Below are 26,361 nucleotides of genomic sequence, written 5' to 3'. Positions count from 1 at the left end.
ATGTTTTAAATTAATTAAGAAGATGCATCCTCCCTGCTGAATGAAGGCTGTTCAAGTCAGTCATTTTAAAAAAAATATTCCTTCAGAATAGATTTAGATCTGGATATTGATGGCACGCTGCTGAATCATTTAATAAAAAATTAAGCCCCCTTTTTTTTTCTTTTGCAGTTCAACAGAAGAACAATTTCACTGGCAAACACAAGGTAATGCACTTATCTACATATACGTATTACATATATTCTCTCACAGAATGATCATATTTCCTAAAGAAGATGGAGGGGGAAACAATTTTTATTTATGCATTATTTTGTTTGTTGTTGCTAGTATGTGAAAAAGCTACTTAAAACCTGGCAAAATTTGGCATTAGTTGTTAGGGTTGGCAAAAAGAACACCAAGACTAACATAGAGTTTTGAGAGGGGGCATTGTTAAACGTTTTAAGATTAGACCTAAACTTTCTCATTTTGCTTTTATTAATCCAAGGCCACGCTTTCAGAGGACGGAATAATTTTCAATATGGCCAGCCTCCTCTGAATATGTGATCTTGGTGTGTTCTCCCTTCCTTCATCAGCTGTGAAAGCTTAGTCACATGTAAGTGGTTATACCTTTTGCCTTTCTTTTACGTTTTTATGTTGTTAATTTTATTACAGATGGTCAGAAGGATATAGAAGATGAGCTCACCACTGGTCTGGAGCTGGTGGACTCCTGTATTAGATCACTGCAGGAATCAGGGATACTCGATCCACAGGACTATTCAGCCAGTGAAAGTAAGTTGCTAGAAATGTGTTTTCTGCAACCCAGACATATTTGTAACATTTCATGCTTTAAAACTGAATGCATGCATATCTTATAGTGTTTTTCTTGATTATTTTCTGGTATTGGCAGAAGACAATGTAGTTGTGAGCAGGCAAATTGCCTCCTTGCCTTTGCACGTTAACTTTTGGTTTTGTTTGTAAAGAAGAAAATCTCACTGCTAGTTTGTGGGAAAAAAGTCAAACGTGGAATACATTTTAAGAAAAAATATTTTGTAATTGCAGTATTGCTGTACTGTACTATAAGGTCATGCCACAAGACTTCAGCATCACCACTGCAAAAGTAACTTCTAAACAGCACTTTTTCAGTATGCAAAAATAATGCAGTGAAACGTAGTGTAGGGCTGTGAGTAACTCTGATGTCTTTTCGTAACCACTTGGCCAGGTCGTCGATACTCCTTAAGGCTAAAATTTTTAAATGGATAGACAGGCAGAAATTGTTAGGGGAACTTTTTAAAGATGATGCAGAGAATGGCAGCTGTAGCAAGAAAGCTGAAGTCTTTTCTCAAAGGTTGGCTCACTGGTCATTTATCAGCCATTCTGTTTGCAGAATTGTGCAGTGAGTGGGTAGATCCTCTGCTAGGACCAGCTGTTGGGGAAGTGAATCAAGGCTAAACAACATCAAAAGTGAACAAGGGACATGCCATTCAACGTATTTGTAGAGCAGATGTCTACAAACGCTTGTGCTCATGAGTCACAGTGAGACAAAGTTTTCCAACAGGTTAACAGGTCTGTTGTCAGAGGTAGCACTAGATATTGAAAAAGCAGGTTAATTCCTTATTTTCCTTTCCTTTTCCTCAGTCTCCTATCTGATACTCTGTTCCCATCTGCCACAATATATACCCACTTTCACCTCACTCCTGCTGCAGCTCCTGACGCTTACCTTGGCTTTTCAGTTTTCTCAGGTATTCCTTTACATCTCCTTCCCTCTGCTCAGTTGAGCCATTTTTGTCTATTTCAATCCCCCACTGCCCAGTACCCTCTCGCTGAGTCATGTCTTTTGAGGTGGCTGCCCAAATTCAACTTCTGGAAACCAAAGGGGATGACCTTCCCTTCAACTGGAAAGGCTAATGGATGTGATGGCCGCCTTCTGCAAAGCGTCTCCAGCAATGACAAGTCATCACCTGAAATGTGGTCATCAGGTGACGAAAGGAAGGCATTGCAAATCGGATGTAGAATGTTGATTTGTCAGAACATTTTTCATTATTTTCAAACAAGATCTGTAGTATTGAGATTCACAGCTGAATATCCTGGGACAGTGGAAAATTTTTCACTTTTCGTATGCACAAGATTTCTGGGCCAACAATGTCACTAACATTTTTGTTAAGGTGTTGCTTGGTCTGAATAAAATTGAGAAAACATGATGAACCAATGTAAGCCCTTATAATTTGCCCTGTTTTTTCTTCATTTGGGAGTGAGGAGAAACAGATTAAATGACCAGCATGATAAGGATTGCCTTCAAAATGTGATTTGATAGAAAAACGAAGCTGTGTAGATGGCAATAGAGGAGACTGGGGGCAAGGAGGGGCTAGCTTGGATGGGAAACTGGCAGAAACTGGCTGAAGAGATGGAAACTAAGAAAAAATGTTAGTGAAAGATGAAGACGGTAGATGAAGAGAAGACTGGGTATGTGAAGAAAACTAGTACTAAATCAAATTTCTGGGGAGTATTGCAAAAAGATTAGATACAAATAGGAATGTAGGTAAATGGGAAGGAGAATAAGGAACGTGGGCAAATGAAAACCAGTGATGGAGAAGAGGAGCAATAGGGATGGGTTGTGTGGGGGACCAGCAGAGGAGGAACTGAGATTTGTTGAAGCAGGAGGTCCAGTCAGAAAGTTGAAAACTGAATTCACTTGGTTGGATGGTTTGTTCATGGGATCAGGAGTTAGGTGCAAAGAGAGGGAACAACAGGGTGATGGGAATGACATTCGAGAAGGGAAATAGTGATAGAGTTATGGACAGGACAGTAGCTGTCCCTAAGAAACACAGGTTTGGAGAGAACAAGCGGGTCCGTCTGCTCACAAGGGAGCAGGCTTCCCCACAGAGCTGCAAGCTCTTCTTCATTGTCAGGAAATATTTGTGAAGCCTTTTGTCACTGTGCCCCATACGCCTTTGCTCCAGGCCCACCTCATAATGAAACTAGATTACTATTTGCCACTTACAACTTTAATTAAGGATCAGATATATATGCCAAAGCTAACAGTTGCAGCTCTGCTAATCACTCATAAAGGCAATTAGGATGTCATATACTGGATTTTCTTTTTGGGGTCTTTTATCAATCTAGAATAAAATGTCACAAACGCATCAGACAGTTAAAATGTTACTGTGTTTGCAAAGTCAAAAGTACCAAAGTCAAGGCCATCTGTACAACATAATTTGAATTTCTTACGACTGCATTATAAAACAATTATTATGATGCTCTTTTTTGTACATTTTCTGTCCATGCCTCATTTACCCCAAAGCTAAGGCCCAGATTGCAGAGCTTACTGAAGGCAGATTTCATCTGGAACGCTTCTGACTTCTCTAAGCATTGAGTAGAACACACGTGCTATGTGAAAACAAAAATCTCATATTTGACAGTTCAGCTTTGCATTTAAAATTTAATTTTATCCCTCCTTTATGTCCTGACGTTCTGATGCTATAGTTGTGAAATCATTCAAGGTATCCTCTACTGATACTTAGTTTTAGGTGTTCCCAGTTAGTTCGCAGGTGTGCGGAGAACAAACAACTGTAACTGGACACCGTGGAAGCACAGTCTCTAATATATGAAGTGTGATGTAAAAGAAAGTTTACAACTCACTCTGGAGTCTCTCACACACAACATTTGTATTTCGTAGAAACTTTTGATCTTAATTCCTTCAGTCTCCAAATAGGAAATGAGATCTATATAAATGTCTCACTTTACAGGTATTCTAAAAATCATCATTTGTGATGTATTTGAAGTAAACGTTGAGTGTCAGAGAATAATCCACCAGGGTGCTATTTTTTTTTCTTTGTATTGGACATTTTTCAATGAAGACCGGAGGTCATGCGATAAAAAATGAGGCAACTACAAAACACTGAATAGTTTTGCATTGTGTGCACTGTCCCTAAGACAAGGAAGGAGGGGAAGAGCAATGATTCAGAAAAGACAACTTAGTCTGCCATTTCCTAACTTTTGAGCTCTTAACTTTACAATTCTAGTTATGTTTACTTCTGCAGTTTGGCTGCATAGCTGTATTTTAAGTAACAAGGCTGACTCTGAGGAGAGCATTTCCAGCCTGCCATGGCAGTTCTAGTCTAGTTGAGGCAGATTTTTTAAATCATCATATGAAAGCCTGCCCAGGGACGTGACCACAGCTTCTTTTTCTGAACTGTGTGTGTCTGGTCTAACGAGTAAATCTATTGGTAGCTCTGCCTTTGTAGAGGATTATTGTGTCTGCAGTCAGAATCTTTACAATTTTGTTTCACGCACTCTGATTTTCTCAGAATTAGTTTTAAAAAGTCGTCACATAGCAGGCGGCTGGTATAATACTCTAAATCCCAAACATCACTTCACATGTGCTATTCCTTTAGTAGCAAATAAAAGCCATGAACAAAGGCTAATGGGACAAGTCACATGAAAGTGGCTTACACAGGAGGGGTTCTGTATTGCTAATAGAGATGCTCGCTAATTATCTTTACTGAGTGTGAATCAGCAAATTAAAAAAAAATAAAGCTTTTATTAATTTGGGGAAATGCAAGCAGAGCAATGACTGTTTTTAAAGTAATTATTATCAGACAAAGACGGGCAGATTCGTAGCTGCTGCGTGCTCTCATACAAGTTTTCTGTGGTTGCGCTGACCCTGGGAGAAGGTTATATGCATCTGAGGGGAACTCCTGCGCTGTTGCCCGTCTCTTTCTTCTGTCGCAACTGAGTATAAATTGGCTTCCCAGAAGTATGTGTTTCCAGTTACAAGTGAACAAAAACCAAAGTAAGGAAACTTCCACATTTATGCAAGATGCTGCAGCTTAGTTAAGACCTGAACGTGCATCTCCATGGTCCAGTTCCCTGTACTGCAGTGATATCTCTTTACCTTCACGTAGCTATAGATCTGTCACCGCTGCATCACTCCAGTTTACATCAAACATGATCTGACATATTTTTTGTGGAGTCAGAGGGGAGTTCAGCTTGTCCTAAGTGTTTGTGGGGATGTCACCAGCAGAATGACAGTGGCCCACGTGTACCCTCCGTCCCTGAGGGTGGGCAGGTTACAGGCTGCTGCTAGTGGCAGTAGCCATTAGCTCTGGTGTGTCCTAGGGACCAGTCTGGTCCCTCAGTGTCACTGTGAGGGCACTCGATCCGTTCTTGTCCGTGCTGTACATTGCTTTAACACTCAGCGTGGCAGCCTGGAGCTGACCGCAGAGCTGGCTGCTCCTCTCTGAAACCATTTCTTCTCCCCATCGTTACCTCTTTCTGACAGGAACTCAAAAATACTGCTTTTGCGCAAATGAAGATAAAAAACTGACTCTAAATAGGATCAGGGCAAAGACCAGACACGAGAACCCCAATCTAATCGCATGTAGGACGCTGGAGACAAGTCATGGGAGAAGGACGGGAATGCACAATATCTGTAGGACCTGGAATCACTAGGGAAGGAAACATGCAGAGGAGCAAAATTTATTTCAGGACAGAGATAATGCTAGGGATGTTTCAGACAGACATAAGATACAGGAGTACTGAATGGTGACTGTAGCTCAGAAAAGCTATTTTCATGGTAGAATTGGTTCATTTAGTTGGGAAAGAGATAAGACAAAACATTTTGTGAGGGCTGAGTATGTACTCTGGACATGAAAAATTAATATTGAAGATGAGGACACTTGGGAAAATGGGGGATAAAGGAAACAAAAGGCACTTTTTTTGTCCCCTTCCCATCACTACAGCACTGTCTCAAAATCACTCAATTACATCAGATCCATTCCTTTTACTACCTGGTCAGTACACCTCCTTTTTTTCTTTTTTTCTTTCTTTCTTTTCTCTTCATCCTCCCCGCTTTACACGTAAGAAGAATTGAAAGGAAGAAGGTTTCAGGGAAGGTAGGAGAGTAGACACAGATACACAACTCTGGGTGAAGAAGAGCGATTACTGGAGGACATTTGTCATTCAGGCTTGAGAAGGTCGCATTCTGGCTTCTGAGTGATCATTAAGGACCAAACTACCTTTTTCTGCAATGTTTGTAAATTTGCATTTTACAGGTGGGTAGCGTGAGTAAAGAGTGAGATAAATGTGGAACGAGAGGAAAATTTCGGTCCTGTATTGCTTTTCCTCTTACTAAGTTCCCCTTTACCCCAATCCCTATCGGTCATGATACTAGCATCAAAACCATTTCTGAAATAATTAGCTGAAGCTCATTGAATCCTTACAGACAACATTGAATCCTTACAGGCTACAGCAGTGAAGGTGGGCAACAGTTACTCCCTCTGTCATGGCATTAGCAAAATGAGAGTGAGATGGACTGCGGAGATTACTGAGCAAATCTGTTGGCACTTTCTTCCTAATTTAAACCACAGACTCAAATGTCTTGTAATCCAGAAGTCTCTGATTTTAATTTAAGGTATCTATACTTCAGTCTTTCATGCTATTTCCCTTGCTTCAGTCTCCACAAAATGAGCATAAGACCGGTCTTAAAAAGGATTATGGGGCAAATTTATGAAGCTTTTGGTGTTTAAGTTTCTAACTGAAATAGAATCTTTTCACTGGTTTTCACTTGCTTAATCTCTGCATGTGGCAACCCTCTTTCTTTGCTTTCTAAATAATTACTACAAACTGCAGACACAGAGTTCTTGTTGACATGGGTCAGAAAACCTCTTGGATCAGTCTTGCAATTGTCTGATATTTCTAAAATGATACATTTTAAATTTCAATTTAAAGTCAAGTGGTTCATATTGGGATTGCCATTTCCCCCACCTGACATTGCCAGTACTCCAGACAATTTTTTCCCCCAGTTTTCTGAATACATTTTTATTTACATCTCTGACCCAATTGTCCTGGTATTCAGGATTAATTACAGAATTCAGCACACTGATAAGGGAATAAATACAGTGTAGATTAAATAACTGTCTTCTTGGCTAATGCCATTTCAGAGTGCACTTCACCGAGGCTACATGTTGACAGAAATGCAGGCAGCTAAGGATGTCTCGATCCTCCTGGGGAGGAAAAAGCATGGCTCACCACTGAGGACTCCGTCCCACAATATATTAACTCTTTTAGCCACTTGAAACCATTTGCCCAAAATGCAGCATAACTGCGTAGTAGTACCATTTAGATGTCAGTTTTTTTCCTCTGAAGAATGACTTACGTTACATGAACAGATTATTTTTGTCACATGAAATTATATATAGCTGTTGTATTAGACAGCTACAGTTTTCACTTCACTAACCTACCTAATTCTGAGGCGAAAAAGATGGGCTAAGCTCTTATTTTATTTTCTTAATTCAGTTTTGTTTCAGCAATTTTTTAGAGTAAGGGAGATCCTCCTTATTCAGTGTGAAAGCAGATGTCCCAGTTTGAAAGAGCACTCCTTATTCAACCTTTATGATTTTCATCCTTTATCGGCTGATTTGTTTATAGATACTGAAAATGAACCGAAACAAAAAGGCACTATTTACACAATGAATGTTTAAAAGGATGTGTGTTTATGTGTTTTCCATCCCATAGCTCTTGCTTTGTGAAATTACCACCTGTCAGATGGCTGTCATGCTCAATGAGATGAAATTTATCATCAGTGGACTTCACAATTTGTTGATAGATAAAGTTCTTTCCATTTCATTATCTGCTGTGAGAGCCAGGGCGATCGAGCTGAGTCATTCTTTCTGCACACCAAGGAGGTGTTCTGGTGAGATCTCCTGGTAAACATATACAATAATAAAATCATGTGTTCTCTGAGTACATTTCAAAAACGAAAATCACCTAGGAAGTGTGCGTGCCCCTCTTTCATTTTAGGATTGGAGTTTTGGAGTAGGAGTGGCAGAAGTGTGTGACGTGGGTTATGCCACCTTTCATTCTGCTGCATTAATGCAAACCTGGCAGTTGACTCAACAGTCAGACAAGTGCCAGTCAGACAAGTCTTAGCTCCAGATAAATTGGAGTATGAGGTCTGAGGAAATTTTGATTCATTGATGAAAGTTCTGTCAGTATTGTAATATATTTAGGGTAAATATTTGTGGTTCGGCATTTTGGCTGCCTCTCCCAATTCCATCCATCTCTGCTAATACAAGCCTTTTTAATATCTTGTCTTCAAAACTTCGGGGTTTCAAACTCATCTTTGTGCAATTTGTAATGGAGTAAATCTTGTGAAAGGTGGACAAAAGGTGGTCTCACAGTTATTCGTTGTATGTTCTCACGGAGAAGGTTGTACAGAAACTGTCCCAACTGTGGGCCACGTTCAGTCTTTTGAAGTAGTTGTTAAATACTTAGATTTCTGAGAAACGGGGATAAGAGGTTGTTTCCTTTATTCTCTTCCCCTTCCTGGCCCCAGTCACCCTAAGTGTGACCATGAAATAATCATGGTGTCATTGAACATTGTAACAGCAAAACCAATCCCTACAACACCGAGACCTGCTTCCAGGGGCAGTCCTCAGCAGGAGATTACTGTCCTTTTGCGAAAGAGCTGACCATGTAAAGTTTCTGTAGATTCATCACTAAAACCCCGCTAAGACATTAAGATTTGATAATACGGAGCAGGCTCTAGTGCTGACCCAAGAGCCAGCTTTTACATCTCAGCATCGGTATTTACAGCCAGTGCAGCCTCAGGAAATGCTCCATCGGTGCTGGCTGTCCCGAGCTTGGACTTTATTGTTTTCATCCTCTGTCAGAGGCAGAGTTCAAAGGCATTGAGAATAGCATCGGATGAAATGATGTAGCTCAAACGCTGTCATTCAGTACTCCATCACCTCTGCTCTTATCGCAGGTATCAGGATGGTAAGGGCCAGGTAAAACAGGTACGTCTTTGTTGCTGACATACTGCGTCCTATTAAATCCATGCCAGTGTTCTCACTTTAAGAGCATCAGTGAAGTTTCCTTTGGTCTCTTCCCTTATGAAAGCAGGAGGAGACCACTGCAAAGAGTCAGACTTGAGACCAGAGCCACAGTATGGGCCCTCACCACTGGGATTCCTGTTCCAGTGCCTCACCACCCTCATTGTAAAGAACTTCTTCCTAATGTCTAATCTAAACCTACCCTAGGTTTAGTTTAAAACCATTGCCCCTTGTCCTATCGCTACATGCCCTTGCAAACAGCCCCTCCCCATCTCTCCTGTAGATCTCCTTCAGGTACTGGAAGGCCACTATAAGGTCTCCCTGGAGCCTTCTCTTCTCCAGGCTGAACAACCCCAGCTCTCTCAGCCTGTCTTCATAGGAGAGGTGCTCCAGCCCTCTCATCATCTTCGTGGTCCATGGGCTGGACTTGGGTCCAGCTGATCTTCTGCTTTGGTTTGCTGCTTGTTTTCAAGTTCATGTGTGGTTGTTTACAAGCAGAAGGCCTGGTGAAGGCTGAAGGAACCATCGCAGTTCCTCAGGGGTGGCACAGTGGTTGCTGTGGGCACTCTCCTGTGCAGGGCTTCAATCCAATTCTTCTGTGGCCCTTCTGTAGATCAATAAGGTGTCTGGGGGGGTTTATAGGCTTCTCAGGGAGAAAGCACTAGAAGCCACTGTTGAAAACACGATGGTGCAGTACGTGTCCTTCCTGTTGGACCTAAACTGCTGTAGGCTGCCTCTTGCAGTTTCCTCTCCTCTGGAAGGAATGTCCAGCCAGAGATGCTCATGCCATCTTGGTGTCTCTCTCTAGCCCTCTCCTTTCCTCTGCTCTCTTGCCTTTTCTTGCTGTCCCATCTTCCCCTAAACTACCCATTACTGTCGTACCATATCCTTATGTCTGTTGCTTCCCTTCTTGTTTCATTCCATCTTTGCTTTTCCAGTTCCTTTATCTTTTCTGTTCTCACGCATCATGAAATAAAGCCTGTGTCTTGTCCCCGAAACAGATGATGATTCATCCTCAGAGGCAAAAAAAAAAAAAAAAAAAAAAATTCAAAACACGTTTTCTGGTAAAAGTGGCATTGCTATCCTCACTTTTTACATGCTTATGTAATTTCAAGCAAAACGACACTGCTCACTAGTGTGGCATGTTGGGAGTCCAGAGGTAATGCAATGACAACATTGCAACTAAGTAATTTCTAATTTCCCTCCTTTTCTGTACTGTAGCCTATAGGCTGATTTTTTTTTGTTTCAGTGTCTGTCACCTGCAGCATGTTTCTTGGAGTTCCCTTATCTCCAGTTATGTCTACATGATGAAATGTGCTTTTATATTTAAATTCCATACTGATACCAGGATAATACTTCATGTCTCTGAGCTTGCTTGTCCTGAGATGAGTCTGACTTTGGTACCTGGTGTCATTTAATGCTGTGCAACTGGCTTAAAATCCTTGCCTAAAGAAAACAACCCCTCAAATTTATCTTTATTACTGCAGTACAAAATGTGAATGTCAAATAAACAGAGGAGCAGTAACAGCAGGTAAAATATATATGGAGGGGGGAACTGGAAAGATGAGAGAGTCAAGACCAGGAAAGCAGGAACAATTAGTAGCAATATCAAAGATGGAAAGGAGGTAGCGATCAGTTTTGCAATGCTTAGCCCGTGGCAAACACACATCCCGCACAGGCAACCAGGTGTTCCCTCATCTACTGCAGGAAGCAGTTACTGAAACTCATTAGAAAGTGACAGTGACTTATGGTAGCATCTGTAGGAGCAGAACAAAGAAAGACTTTTGGCATCCGAACCTAGAATGCAAAAGAGCATCAGTAAATATTGCGCCTGTAGTATGGGCCAGGAAATAAAGGCACCCGCACCCTCACGACAGACGGATAAACCACTTGCCCCGCTTGTGCCTTAGTGTCATGCCAGCGCCCGCACGCTCGGTGCCGTAAGAGGTGCCAAGAGCCGCATCGTCCTGAGATCTGCCGGTGCCAGCTCGTGAGCATGAGCAGTTGTGTAGATGCAGCCTTGAAAAAAGAGATAGTTGGCTTGTTAGCCTGGGTGAAATGACATATATGGAACTGAAAATTTTGGGAGGTGTGGGTTTGGGTTTTGGGGTTTTTTTGTGCTTCCTGCAGTTTACATAGCTCTCAATAAAGTAGGATTTTTGTGACTTCTGTGATAACGCAGAGTAGGGAGTTGCCTCAGTTTTTTCCATTCTGGCCTCACAAATGGAGAAATGCATTTTCTGAGTACAATATGAGAGCAGAGAACAGTGCACAACTGTGGACACAGACAGAGAAAGCAGAAGCAAAAGGGCATGCTTTCTGTTTTACGGCAGAGGAGTTTTTGGTAGATGAAAAAGATTGTCATAAAATATTGACCTTTTTGACTTACTTCTTAATTGACTTCTGTGGTAGTGCTAAACACATTCTGAACTGGCTCGCCTCAGAGACCTAATAGCCATTTTCATATGTGGACAGAAAAGATTGAAGATTTAAGCCTGCCAAAGGTCAGGAAAAAAGGGAGTTCTACTTTGCACAAGAAGAGAAAACCTGTTTTGTGCAACTGGTTAAGTTCATAGAACAACATAATAGCACAACAGATCTACTGATGCCTTTGTATTAGATCCATATATCTGTGACTAGTTTTGTATGGTTTATAGTCAGAAGCTGGTAGGCTGTATTAAAATTATTATTCTTTTTCAACAGTCTAATTTAGGTTTATCAGAAGAGATTTGTCTTATTTTTTGATTTCTGATAATGCATTCAGCTTCCATGTGAGTCATGTCTGTGTGATGTCTATAACCATCTGATTTTATTTCCTAGAAATAAAAAGGGAACATAATAGTTCAATACTATCAATAGCAGCTTTAGGCTGCGCTAGGCACAGAGAGTGACTAGGAACACTTGACATTCAGAGTTGGTCTTTAAAGGTATAAAATACTTCCAAAAAATTAGGGTTTAATCATGGAAAATATGTTCTTAATTTACTTGGCTTTTTTTTTTCTGTAAACAAAGCACACACTCCATTTTAAATGTAGTTATTCTTTGCAAAATGGGAGACGGATAATGAAAACACAAATTGAAAAATAAAATTGTTTATGCCAAAATTCACCGTTTCCCAAATGGAGACATGGCAGTTCTTTCCGAGTCGGAGCTTGCAGTCTGTGTTGCTGCATACAGTGCCTCCTCCTGCATGCAAGTTTCTTCTTGTGGTCACATTCAGAAATGCATCTAATCCCATCCAGAAGCCCAGTTCAGGTACTGTTCTCCTGTGGTTCCACAGTCTGATCTTTTAATAGATAGTAAACTTCTGTTACAGTGAAATATTGTGTGACTTCTGCCTCTCCTAATATCGCGTACAACCTGTAGAGTTTCACAGAAGTACCAATCATGCCATTTGTGGAAAGAAGTGATTTATAGTCTTCATGTAATTCATATCATGTCTACCGTAGGCCACTGACAAGGTTTTGTTGACAGAGGCTTCTTGTGGATGTGTAACAAGTGCCAGCAGAAATTTTAGTGCCAAAAGAGCTCCACATTATCTTTAGATATCCTTAGATGGAAGGCTAGAGGATATTGTTTTTCCTCTTTGTGTCCCCCATAGGGCAGAAATGTAATTTAGTAGTTATCCTTGCTGCCCATCTTGTTCCTGTGTTCTTCCTATTTATTGCTCCTATAAAGCACATCATCCTAATGGCCAATGATAAATTATCTCTTTCGGAGACTATCTCATTTTGTTATCTGCCGAGTTTAGCAAGCGATTTCATAAAATATGATTAATCTTCTGCAAAAGAAGTTGTTTAATCTTGGGGTCATTTAAAAATTTGCAGTAGTAGGTTATCCTTGTTTTTAATCTAAATTTAGGATAGCTTTTTCTATTAAAATAAAGGACAAAGGCAACTTCTGTATTCTGCACTTAAATATGTATAAACCTATTCTTGCTCAGTGCATGTCTGTAGGTGTTGTTGTCTGGCATCTTCAGTTATTTCTCTCATTAGTAATGGAACTCCGGATTTTTTTTCTACTGTCAAACATTACCAAGTATTGCTTGTGAAAGAAGATCTGCCTGGATTACATTTCATACAAACATCTGGAGTAGTGCAATGTGTGGTACGATATAGAAAGCAAAACATACACTATCTGAGTAAATAACACTGAAGTTACCCAATTATGTCAGGATTGTTTAGGCTTTGCTGTGTTACCTTGTTCCATGAATCTATCTGATAGTATTTCATATTTGCAATACGTTTCCTAACTTCCAGAAGAACTTTTGTGTAAACTCACTGGAAATTCTATTCTCTTTATAATACACTGCCTACAAGCTTTTGCCATAAAGTTTATCTATCCCTAAAGAAACTCCTTGCTATTAAATACTTCCTTAGTATGCTCAGTTATTGAAGAACTACTTATTTCTCTTTGGTTTTCTTCCTGTCCCTCGTAGGTGCACAGTTAGTGAGTTTTAACCACTGGGTAATATTTTGCGAGTGCCGAGGTTTTGAAAGATGTTCCTACCAATCGCTAAGAGGAGATCACATTTGACACTCTGTAGCCCTAGCTTAATCGCACGGGGATTCCTCTTACTCGGAGGCATTTCATTAGCATTACGCAGTAGTTGGAAACCTGGTAGTGTCAGGTGTCTTCTCTGAATTAGACATTGGTGCTCTCCCCTGCCCCGACTCTGGGATTTCAATATGACCATCCAAAAAAAAAGTATCTTCCAGTAATCAAAAAAGAACCATTTATTCTTGGGGTGTGATGCCTGATGTTTTTCTATGCACTTCAGGTCTTATGTTTTTCTCCTGCTTCTTGTGGACATTTGTGGTGCTTTGCTGTCCCTTGGAGTAGTGATTTATTATTTCAAATCCTAGCCAACACCTCTGTTTTCCTCTTACAATAATGGCAGAATTTTTCTCTTGTGTAAAAAGCATAAGATAATCAGCATGTAATGAAAGTGTTTTCTATTCGCAGTTCACTTACTCTTGAAATAAAGAGTTCTTCATCTTTTGTTCCAACAGCAATTAGGTCAGAAAGAGAGTTAGAAGGGATATCCTTGTATTGTTCCCTTACATAATGGTATCAGCCTACTTTTTGCATCATTTCTCCAGATATGTATCATTTAGAGAATTCTTGGGTGAAAATGAACTTATTCTACATTTCTGAATGTATTCCACCAAATCCTATTTTCCAGTACCTAAGAATAGGTTCTGTAGCAACACTAAAGCCCTTTTCTCTATTTGTAGGTAGAACATAGCCCTCTTAATGCTGGTAGAGCATGGTATTGCATATAAATTACTTTCCGTTTTTGGAAAACAAGTTTGTTTTCAGTGTACTCGTTTAAGAATTGCTGCCTCTAATCTAAAGAGAAGTGTTTGTTTCATAATAAGGGAGCTGCTTGTGATTTAGCATATAAAGTATTGTCATTTCTTCATTCTAAGCATGCATTCGCTCCCCCCCCTCCTTTTTTTCCAACTTCCTGCATTACAAGGCAACGTAATACCTTTGTTATGTTGCAGCTTTGGCATTTTTTCTTGTAATACAAAGGTACTGATATCTTTAATATTTAATGCCTCCTAGAAGGTAGGTCTTGAAATATTTTCCTAGTACTATTCTAGTACTAGTCCTGGATTTGGAGGGAGAATGGGGGCAATGCTTATTAGTATTGTTATAGCTACTTGTTATCTTCTGTTTGAGATCTCACTAACAGTCGGCCCGAAAGTCCTACTTTTCCTACAGAATCCGTTTGACCAGTTGTAGCTGGCAGGATTTGTTTTAGTCTTCAGATCTTAAATTTAGCCTTGGTTTAATCTCTCCTTTCTCTGGCTGTAATTCAGAAAACGTCTTCTTTTTATGATAGCCACAGAGGTTCTCACATCTAGTTCCCGGGATTTTCCCCCACAATTTCGCCCTGTCTCCACTGCTTCCACCTGCGCTTCTTGCAACTTCCCCAGAGACTAGAAAATGGGGAAGAGACATCTGCACTTCAGTGGCAAGGTGGCTGCTCCTTGCCAGCCCCTGAGGCACCCGCAGGCCTTCCCTTCCCCGCAGGCCTTCCCTTCCCCTCACTCAATTCCGTTGCTTTCCAAAACCATCCTATATCATCTCAGTTTCTTCAAAGAATGTTTCACATGACCTCAAAAATAGGCCATACCACAACAGAGGGGTTTAAAATAAACAGACAAACAGATGTTCTTTACTGTTACGATTTGGAGGGAACATTTACTCCTGGTCCCAGCTGGAAAACGCAGCTTAATTCTGGGAGCAGGACTTGAAAAACAGGATACACCAGTGAGATGCCGAAGTATTTAGTAACCCAATGAACAGGTCCATCCACCTCATCTGTAACTATTATCCCCTATTCCCTACTGTCAGATGCTGTGGAAAGACCCTGGCAGGTTACCATCAAGAGCCATCCCTGGTTTTATTGCTCTTTCAGTCTAGTTGTAGGATTCCCCCAGCATCCCAAATACAGTGGAGCACTTGGAAATTGAGTGCTCACTCTACAGGTACCCGACCTGATCTTTATTTTATTGCATCTTTTTTAATTGTCCATCCCTTTGCAAATCTGGGCAACAAATACAACTAGGAGCGGTCAGCGACTACTTACCGTGAGTATACACACTTAAATGAACAAGTGAAAAAAGGAGGTTGTAGGGTAGAAATCAATGTTTCACACTCAAACTAAATGACCTGAAAGGCAGAAGGAATAGTAAGCGGTGACTTTTTGGTATTTGCAATCCTTAATTAGGCATATACTAACAGTTAGGAGATGGTTCCTCTCTCTGGGATGTGAGGCACCTCAACCTATTAACTCTGTAAATGAATGTTTAAAGGACATTAAAGGAGTTTTGCTAGTGCTTTCTTTCAACTGTTACCCAAATGAGCAAAGCAGGTTGAAGAATGTGTGAAGTGATTAATTACACTAATTAAAAACACTTTATTTACACTTACTCTGTAATTTATCATTACTACTTCTGTCAGTTGATCGAAGGTGAGTGAAGTGTTGTTTATAATTGGTATGGGAGCTAATTAAATGTTCGTTGGAGCACGTTTTGGTCTATTTCCTTTGTCAATTAGAACTGGCAACGCAATAGATGACTGACCAAATGGAGATGTATAACACAATAGTAGTGCTCCACTTTACTACTTCCTTGGAGAAGGAAAAGTGCCCCGGTAAGCCAACGGGCTTGAAATCTTAAGGAGAGAAAAAAAAAACCCTTCTCCTTTCACTTGCATGATGTTTTGGTTGGGAACTTCACATGACAAACTAACAAGCATGCAATTATCTCATGGGGGCTGACTAGGTATATGTTTCTGTAGTTTGTAGTGTAATTATTCTAGACAATTCAGAAGTAATTATTGCATAGATTTAGAATACTGAATTAATCATGCCCTTATCTTGTACTAATATGGTACTGTATGTAACTTGTCATTATACGGTAATTATTTTATAATTGAACAACTAGCAGATAATGTATTATTGAATAGTTGTTCCACGATAAATTCGGCTCTGTAATGTAATATATTAGTCCCATTTCATAATTCAGCCTTTTTCTTTTTGTTTTGAAGATTGACCAGACTATTGCTGTAGTATCATCTTGAATTCTTACATACGGTGAAGGTACAATTTGTGAAGCATTCCATGAGATACTGCAGTCTAAGGATTAGGCAACTGGAGTAACTTTTCAGATGTTTGACTGGTGAACACTATGGATAGGCTGTCATGGATATCCCCACAGGGAACAAATTTTTTTGGTTTCTTTTTGTGAGTTCCTCCTTTACAAGAATTCCACGTTCATCCGGCTATTTAGCTTTATGACCCAGCAATGAAACTACAATATAAGATAGAAAAGGTATAAAGTCGTCTGAGTTTACAGTGCAGTTAATCCACAGATTCCTACCACTTTAACTATCTGCCCTGTATGTAAAAATACATCATCACAAATACTGATTGTACTTAATTCTTATCTGACTTCACATCATGTGTTTGTTTTTAAATCCTCACTGTGGTAATGTGATGTAGTAATATGACAAATAGCAAAATTTAAGAGGTTGTGCTTCTTCGCCCCCCTGTCTCTAATCAGTGTAAGGGTACGAGACCATACTCTCATCAGTTAGCGTGATTTCTCAGCGCTTGGAAAACTGCTTAACTTCTGACACTGGTAAGCTCCTTAGAACCCAAGTCCTAGTGGGTTTCCTACGTGAGATACTCTTCTGCTTGTGACAATGAAGGGCTACAATTCGGGTGAGCTCTGCTACTGCTTGGTCACCAGGCAAGGCCCTACCCTCTGGGGGAAGGGAAGAAAACGTCAAACATCTCATGACTCACTAGCTCTGATTCCCAACCAAGTTTCCTGGCTATTCCTTCACTGACGGTGCTGATGCATAGTTTTTTGTAATCTCACTGAAGCTCCCATAGGCTTTGATGACTATTCATTGAATCAATATTCAGTACTGTGCTGATTCATTGTGGTCTTTGCTTCTTGCTCTTTTTTTTTATTTATTTTTATTAAATCTAATCCTTTCTTTGCATAATTTGGGCATTGTGCTACCTGGTCCAGGACTGTGGATTGCAGTGGGCAGCTGACACCCAGCATCTTTCAGGGTTTGCTTCCAAGCAAGCGAGGAAAGGAAAGCTACGTGCCATACTCTTGGATTTTGGCGATGCCAGGGAGTGTTGAATCCCCTCTTGTCACAGGAAAACAAGCAGAAAGAAACACACTTTTAAAATTTGGAGCAGTGGTGCTGACATAGTTGGTCTGCTAAACATTTCTAATAATATAGCTACTCTGTTAACAGCAGCCTATAAGTTAAAAATGGGTTTTATACTGTACGTTCAATTGGTGCATTTCCTGTGTTAGCACATGTCCTGGGTTCAGCTGGGGTAATTTTCTTTCTAGTGGCTGCTGTGTTTCAGATTTGGTATGAAAGGAATGTCAGTAATGCATATTGTTTTAGTTGATGCTAGGTGATGTGAATACCATTCAAGGACTTTTTTCGGCTTCCCATAGAAGCTGAGAAGGAGCATAGGCGGAACAACAAAATGGCCAACAAAATGTTCCATACCATAGACCTCATGCTTTGTATGTAAATGGGGGTTGGCTGGAAGGTGGGAACTCCTGATCACTGCTCGGTTCAGTGCCAATTCACCAGTTTATTGGGTGGTGAGAGTGACTTGTGTCATTATTGTAATTATTGCTATTTTCCTTTTCTGATACTGTTCTGTTGAACTGTTTTTATCTCAACCCATGAGGTGGCTTTTCCCCGCCCTTTCCTTTCCCCTCCTTTTCTTTCTCTTCTCCCTACCCATCTGAGGGTGAAGGGGGAGAACTGAGAACTGGGCAAGTGGCTGTGTGGTCCTAGCTGCTGGCTGGGGTTAAGCCATGACAGCACACACCACTTTAATACTCTTAGAATATCTTAAAAACTTATTTGGCTCCTACTGAAATTGGCAAGCATATTCCAGTGGATTGGAATATAGTAGCCTTAGCCTTTGGCAGTTTCTGAGCATACAAAAATGGACATTTTGGACCTTTCTTCAATGTATAAGTTGGATTGTTATGATGAAATGTAGGTATAACTTCAGTTGCACAAGTGAATATAAATTTTTATGCTGAGGAACAAGATATTGTTTAGAAGCAAATACACTTTTTTTTTTTTCACACAATGGAAAGCTTCTTTTATCTTGTTTTAAGTATGCTGCAAAGTGTGGTTTGAAAAACAGGAAATCTAAGGGATGACCTAAATAGAGAAATATGGTAAAGTAAGTATACCAGTGGAATTTTATTGTTGTATTACCATTCTTTTTATCTTCTTTTTTTTACTTATTGGTCTGCAATATCTTATCACGTCTTGAATAAGAAGTGGAATAATTAGAAGTTCATGTGTATTTGTTGTATATTGTAACTAATTTTTTGTTGCCTAAGCAAGCACGGGTAGAGGTAGAACAGTATGTGCAGGTGCTGAGAAGTATCCTGGTATTCTGCTGTTCTGAAACAGACTTATATAGTATTTCTGCATGCAGACATTAACTGTTCAAGAATAATTTGTTTAAAAAAATAATTCAAACTGAAGGTTTTAGGTTGTGATCTTTTATTTTGCCTGGTTGGATTTGGTTTGGTTTTGTTTTTTTTTTTAACTCTGAATGCTGGAAGAAGGAAGAGGAGGTGGTCTGAAGAGAGCAGAAATGACAGGCAAAAGATTTCATTTCCAAAGGAAATATTGTTTTTGAAAATAAGAGGACAAATGTTTTTATAATTTCAATTTTTTCTGCATTTTTGACCCAGCCATGGATGATAATAGTAAGCTGGATCCTTTGTGTAACTTCAGTTTCCCGTAATCAACTGTTACAGCGATGCCCTTGAATTAATAATAATCTCATCATTTTATGGCCACTTACTTACTTCCTTGGTTTGGTTTTTAAATAGCTACGCTGCGCCTTATTGCAGCATTGTCTTGTTATTCAGAAAGAAAAACAGCAGCCCATGAAGAAATACTGCCAATGCAGTACCTTATCCCTCCCGGGTGAGGGGCGCAGGAATAGCCCCAGCTGTGTGTGGTGGGGCTCGTTCTGCAGCCTTTGCCTTGCGCTTCCACCAGCTCCCTGACATACTCCTTGCTGGAAGATCTACCTAGCAGGGAGGCGCTGGGGAAGCTCTCCTTCTACTGTGGCTTGTGAGGGAGTCTGTAACTCACCAGCTTACATTTATGGCCATGTGCAACATACTAAATGCCACGCATCAGCCTGTTCAGCGTGACGCCAGGCTACGCTCATTTTGTTGAATGCAATATGGCAGGAAGGTGGCAAAGTGTGGGCTTCAGTGCTGCTCTCTTTAGTGGTGGAGCCCAGGGGAGGGTCAAGTCCTGCAGTGTATCTGCTCCTCTTCCCTCTTTTGCTTGAAGTAGGTAGGTCCTCTCAGGTGCTCCAAATCTCTTCAAACTATTAGGTTTTTGAAAGAGAAAAATAATACATATAATAACATAACTGCCAGTAAGAGGGGTGGGTAATATAAACTATTTAAAAGGGCTTCACAAGAAGCCTGCCCCCTCCCCTCCCTGTCTGAATGGGTGACTCCTTTCCTCTAATTCTGCTGTGCCTGCTGGCACCTGGGTCTCCGGACCACAAAGGAAGCTCCTGTTTCCCTTCCCCAATTCCTAGAAAAGTCCTCTGCTCTCCATCACCCCTGAGGTTTCATTGTGGGTTGGCTTCCTGATGTAGGCATGTCCTTCATCCTCCTCTGTTCTCTTCTTGCCTGGTCTTCTCCATGCTCCAGCAGCTTTCCCCAGCTGCAGTGCACTTTGTCTGTGTCCCAAGGTAGATGCAGACCCTCTCTCTCTCCTGTGAGCTCCTTACTGAGCCGGGTTACAGCAGCCAGGATGAGGAAGATGTGGAGCCTTGCACACTGCTCTGCTCGAGGTTAAGAGGAAGAGGAAGGTACTGTCTGCCGTATGTGTCCGCCAAACTGGAGACAAATTAAAGAGTTAATTACTATGCCCTGCTCCATCTTTTGAAGTTGGTCCGCTGTGGCGTCTCCTGCAGTAGGGTGGCTCTGACTTAGTTTCCTGAATTTGCACTCAGGAGGAAAGTGGCATTGACTGAATCAGTGAAAATTTGGTACTATGCATTATGAATAATCCAACACTAATATTCATTCACAAGGCAAATAGATTTATTTTTTTTTTAAGGTGGTGGTTAAAAAACAGGGGAAAACAGGTAGTTATACCTTCCCCATATCCCCAAATAGAAACAAAATGTAGTATGAATTTTTAAAGCAATACTACCAATCCTTGGTATCTGCTAAACTAAACCTTATGAAGCTGAAAGTGTTTGTTTTCAAGCTTATTTTAAATTGAAGATTGGTAGTTAATTATGTAGCATTAAGGGAACAAATAAGACCGCATTGTTCTGGTAGTTAACTAGTGATTTCCAGTGCCTAAGTGAAATTAGAGAATTTCCAGCTGCCTTAGCTCTTCTGAAAACAAACAAAAAATAGTTGCATGAACACAACAGGGTTTAAATTTTTGCCAGGAAGAAACAGTATGTTGTCAAGAGCCATCAGCCTATGGAAGTACACAAACAAACCACTTTCTTCTCTCCTGGGTGAGCTGCGGGCTCTTCAGAAGGTTTCGTTTTGCCTTCAGATTGAAATCTCCAGAATGTTAATCAGAAAAGCAATCTATCTTTTCCCTATCAGACAAGATGGGACTGCTTGTAGTCCCTAAAACTTGAAAAAGGAACATGTGTTTTTTCAAGATCACGCTGATTGATCTCAAATGTATCCTGTAGATTGTACACTTGGTTTAGACTTATTTACAGGTGAGCAGCCACAAGTCTATTCTACGTTTGCTTGAGAAACGTGGGCTTACTTTAAATTTAAATATCTATCTGTTTGTCTCTCTCAAATGACTTTGTAATTACTTTATTGTATGTATGTTTTAATTTTTCGTTACTGCTTGTTAAGGTACAAAGTAAAAAATGCTATACAGTAGTTAGTGAACTTAAAACCACGTGCTCCAAACTTTTTACTAAAAATCTTTTTCTACAGTTTGGATAAGTTTCTTAAAGTGCATGGAAGCGTTTAGGCTAAATGGTGCAGGGAACCCATGTATGGGATTCTAGCTGGCTATGTAAATCCCCTAGTGAGCCACAGTAATATGAAAGGAGCACTTGAAAGCCAGATGCAATGAAAATTTAAACATATTGAGTTCATAGCATGTGATAGTTTAATCATTATTTAAGCTGCTGAAATGCCACAGCATAATTACTTTCAGAATGAGTACAAACACTTTCATGCACAAAAATTGCTGCAACTTCTGCCCCTCCTGCGAAAGTTACGCTTTTGTGAATTTTCTGAACTTAATCATGTCACTTGATGGATCACGGGCAAACTCTCACTGAAAATTCAAAATCCAAAAGACTAAAATAAAGTCTACAGATACATTTTACAACTAAGTCTGTATTTCCTCTATGCTCTTTAAAAACATCTGTGAAAATATTTCTTTCACTAAAGAACAAATTTGCAACAAAATTAGTTAAATGGAAAATACTTAGTAAACCCTATTTGCAGAGTCAGAGAATGGAAAGCTGCAAAATGTTGGATTTATAAGCACCCATGCAGGATTACTTTCATCTCTCCTATGCATGTGATACATTTTTAATAACCTCACAGCATACGTGGAGCCCTGACTCCTTCTGTACTTGTAAGGAAAATACAAGTACCAGAACTTAATTTCTAAATTTGTTCTATATCTGGAATATTCTGGTGAATGGAATTGACTTTGCAGTATAAATTGGGTTGATAGGTGAAATAGTGTCATAATCCCAGTCTACACTTTAGATGCGAACGCTGCCGCTTTATATAGCCTACTACAATTTGTTTATAAGTGGTTCGGGTTGTTTTTTGGAAAATGTCAGTTATAATGGTTCTGCCATTTCTGACAAACAGGCTAGGGGAAATTTGTTAATTTGGGGTTGCGGTTGTTTGCATGTTTTCTAAGTAGAAATCTTTTGGGAGCAGCTGTACGTCCTTGTAGCAAAGACTTAAAGGACATAAAATTTGGCCTTTGCTTCAGGAATGTACGGGGAGTTATTTCTGGTAAAATTCATTGGCACTTTGCCATTGTGAGTCTTTTTAAACTGAACTTTTCACGTGTTCTGTAGGAGCAAAATCAGTGTAATCATTTCACGTCCCTTAAGGTTTGTGTCACCTTCTGTGCTCTCATGAGCTTGTTAGTGCCAACCAGAAGATGAACCTGTCGTCCCCGTGGAGCCGCTGAATCCGCTATAGATGATAGCTGTTGGGTTGAAGGTAGACCTCTCCGTAACTCAAGCAATGGCCAAGGCATAGCTCTCTTCTTTTCTCTCCTCTTGTATTTCACTTGCTGGGCCTGGACGCCATGGAAGAGTAAGCTAGTTTATTGAGAATTAGAAGAGACTAGAATCAGTGAAAGCATAGGGAAAGGATTAGGTGGGCATTCTTTAGTGTAGTTCTTTGTGTACGGAGACAGAACGAGTTCACCATTAAAAGTGGTTGTGGAAGGTCATCTCTAAACCATGTGAGAGCGCAGTGTAGGAAGAGCCTTTCCCTGTCTGCTGCATGCTCTCAGAGCAAAAATCGGGGAATTTGCTGTGTGTACGTGGTAAGTTAAATCGCTTGTACTTGAACCTAGTGAATATTAGAACATGCGCTGGTTTTGTTAAACGACTAAATAACTGTGGAAGGTGTCACTGTTCACGCTCCCAACACGCCCTTCCATCTGGCAGCCCCAGTTTAAGCTGGCTGCCTGCACTTGGCTCTCCGGCCGCGCAGTGCTGTGATGAGGAAGATAAGATGGGCTGACAAAGATTCACCGACATCAGGGTGACTCCTATGCCACGAGAGGAGCTATTAATATTTTAAAGGCTGCCATCCATCCCTACAGGCACCAAAGTATTACATCACCGTGTGTACGCGACAGTGGCAGTAATCAATAGATCTAATGTGCTGGGGGCCCACGAAGGGACAAGTTAGCATTTCTCATGCAGAACGACTGGATATAATTAAGTGAAATAAACAAGGCTTATCCTTAGAAAAAAAAAAAAGAAAACTCATCAAGTACTCTGAGCTGAAAAACAAGACTTCTTTATCAAATAGTACGCTTGGGTTTGTTTAGGCTTGGAATTTTTTGGAAAGAAAGCGACGTGGACTGTAGCTTGAACACAGTAATAATGATGACTGAATGGTAAAGAAACTGTTTAATATATGCGATCGTTATTACAGAAAAGCCAAACTGTAAAAAGCTGAAGCCACATACATCTGTTAATTTCGGGGCTCCCTACTAATACAGGTGTGCTCTTTCACTGAAGGCTTTCTGACCCCCTTCTGACTTTCTGCTCCTGCCTCCGCAGGGCCCAGCCTCCTCTCCCAGAGCACGCTCCAGCTCAATTCCAAACCTGAAGGGTCCTTCCAATACTCGGCCAGCTACCACAGCAACCAGACCCTCGCCCTGGGCGAGACGGCGGCCGCCCAGCTCCCGGCCCGCAGCGGTCAGGCCAGAGGTGCCATCCAGAGCTACAGCCAGGTACGTGTCCTAAAAGCAGCCCGGGTCTCTCGCATCCAAAAATCGTGCAGGGTGGCTCCTGGGAAACAGAGCTGTTGGGTGCCCGCCGGCACGTGAATGTCTGCCTTTACTTTCCGTCTTCTTCAACGCATCTGCAGCGGGAGATGTTACCTGCTCCATGTTCCACCTCGATGTTTGTAAATCTAAAGCAAATCGTAAAAAAAAGTTTGTAAATCGAGTGTCCACCTTGATGTTCATAAATCTAAAGTGGGTTGACTCGCATAGTAATAAAATAATCCTGATTAAAAAGGAGATTTACATTGCCAGTTTTACTCGCTTGCATATGTACTTTGGTGATCACATATTTAGGCATTTAAGTTTGAACACTTCTGTGGCAGTGCTGATTAGAAGCCCTGACTAAGGTCTGGGACCTCCCTGCCTTCGTATTAGGATATTACTGAAAGCAATAGGCGTCAGCAAACAAAAACAATGCCAGGCTGACACCAGATGCGAAACCTTCTTGGGATACCATGCATCACCTGGTGCCGCAGCCTAATCCCAAGTGTAAGAATAATTTTTTGCCCTTTTTCCCCACCCCATATTGTATGACATGCAATCTATCAGACAGCCACCTGTACTTTTCAAGCATTTTGAAATATTGTTTCAGATACTCATGAAAACTTTATAAATCTCTCTTCCTGTCTAAACGATCCTTCCTGGCTTTGACATGTAACCCTCTCACCTTCTGTGCTTCTCACCGCGACATCAAAGCCTCTCACTGGGAAGTTAAGCTTCAGTTTAGACAAATGTTTCTAGAAGCTTTCATGCTTCTGTACATAAACAAAGTCTGCCTGGGTTTCGTTGGTCAGCTCAGGTTATTTTCTCTGTTGAGATTTTAACCGTCCCAGCAAAGCAGACCATCGCAGTGTGACACTGGCACACATTATAATTCAGGGTTCTGTAGAAGTGAGTAGTATTTGCATTTCAAAGCCTTAAATTGCTAAGAGATTTCCAGTATTATATAGTCATTGCACAGCTTGTGGGATACCGAGAGACGTACAATATTCTATTCTCTCAATTTGCTCGGAAAAGCTCCCTATCCTCTAAGACTGAAAAATGAAATGAAGCACAGTTAAATTTCATTTCAAATTGGGTAGGTACTTTTTTTTCTTCGTCGAAGGGTTTAAAATGAGCCTGCATAGTGGTCAGGCCTCTGAGTTTTTCTGTGTTTACCAAAGAGGACCTCCCTCATGTTCTTTGGGATTGGAGCCAGCAGGAGAGCAGGACTCCAGCTAGAAAGAAAAAGGAGGCTGTAATATCCAGTTGTAGCCTGGGCAGATGTCGTCAGGAGTTGTGCTTTGTGAAAAGCATTGTACCGTGGGGGTTAGCGTGAAAGGGTGGGACGCATTCTTCAAGGCAGCTAGAAAAAGTAAGATGATGGAAAAGGAATAGGTTATGAGAGCAACAGAAACAGAAACAACGAAGAAATGAGAGGGGAAGGAGAATGAACCTTAAAAAAAAAAAAGGCAGGGAAGGGAAAGTGTGCAATTGTCTAGTGGTTAGAAGTAGTGATACTCTTAATATAAATTTCATCATTCATTCATTCACAGAAAAGGATGAATTTATGGAGAAGGGAAAAAATTAATGATCTAGATTTCTTTCATTTAAATTACACTGAACAGCCATTACTTAGATCGGAAAAGCTCTCATGAACCAGCTACTTCACAGAGAACTGATTACCTTCAGAAAGATAACTAGTAAGGTAGTAAGGCAACCTTTCCTATCCTTTTTTCTTCTTGGTATGAGAGGGCAGAAAATAGGTTTTCTTTCTTCTGGTTCCTCCAGATTGTATGGTAGATGTTCCTGCAGGAAAATAACTCACAGAACATAACTTCACACCATCATCCTGCAAAGGATGCTTTACAACTTCAGGTCAATTAAAATATATCTTGAAAATATTAACAAACTGCCATATAAACTATGAATTAATACCATAAAAAGCATATAGAGGAAGTTTTAAAAGAGGCAAACAAGAAGGGGAAGAGTCAAAAGTTAAAATTAAAAAGTTCTGAAAATGACCATAGCTGATCCCACAATTAAGGAGAAAAAAAGTCAGTTCTTGGAATTGTTTTGCTATCCTTCTTATAATTGAAATAAGCCTCAGGAGTCAAAACTGCTCAGATTGTGATAATTTCCTTTGGTATTTGTGTGCAAGGAATATAGCTATCTCTGAACATGAATGATAGCCCAAATGAGTGGAAAAAATATGTAAATAGTCCCAAGGCCAGCTGTGACAGCAAGAACAATTTCTGAAACTGAAATTGTATAAAAAAGAGAAACTAATTAGTCTTGGGACTTCCTGTATAGTGCTGCAAAGTGCAATCTAACATTTTTGTCAATTTGGAGGACTTCATTATAGATCATAGAGTTGTTCCACTGCTTTGAGTACTTTAGAAGACAAAACTTTTATCTTCCAAATGCTGCTGGAATAGGATTTCTTAGCAACAACTGCTCTTCTGGC

The 26,361-nt window shown here is 40.4% G+C and overlaps 1 protein-coding gene across 3 annotated transcripts in view; it reads left to right on the top strand.

Annotated features, from left to right (window-relative positions):
- Positions 1 to 26,361, top strand: part of CTNND2 (catenin delta 2) — a 679,731-nt gene that overhangs the window by 355,036 nt on the left and 298,334 nt on the right. For all 3 annotated transcript variants that reach the window (XM_054191357.1, XM_054191355.1, XM_054191356.1), the window contains 3 exons: positions 169 to 203; positions 649 to 765; positions 23,689 to 23,861. In XM_054191357.1, the coding sequence (XP_054047332.1) occupies positions 169 to 203; positions 649 to 765; positions 23,689 to 23,861 (325 nt within the window). The remainder of the gene's footprint in view (positions 1 to 168; positions 204 to 648; positions 766 to 23,688; positions 23,862 to 26,361) is intronic.

This window comes from Rissa tridactyla, chromosome 2 (assembly GCF_028500815.1).
Source record: "Rissa tridactyla isolate bRisTri1 chromosome 2, bRisTri1.patW.cur.20221130, whole genome shotgun sequence".
Taxonomy (NCBI): domain Eukaryota; kingdom Metazoa; phylum Chordata; class Aves; order Charadriiformes; family Laridae; genus Rissa; species Rissa tridactyla.
Note: the sequence above shows the minus strand (reverse complement) of the source record. Positions and strands in the feature narration are given on the sequence as shown.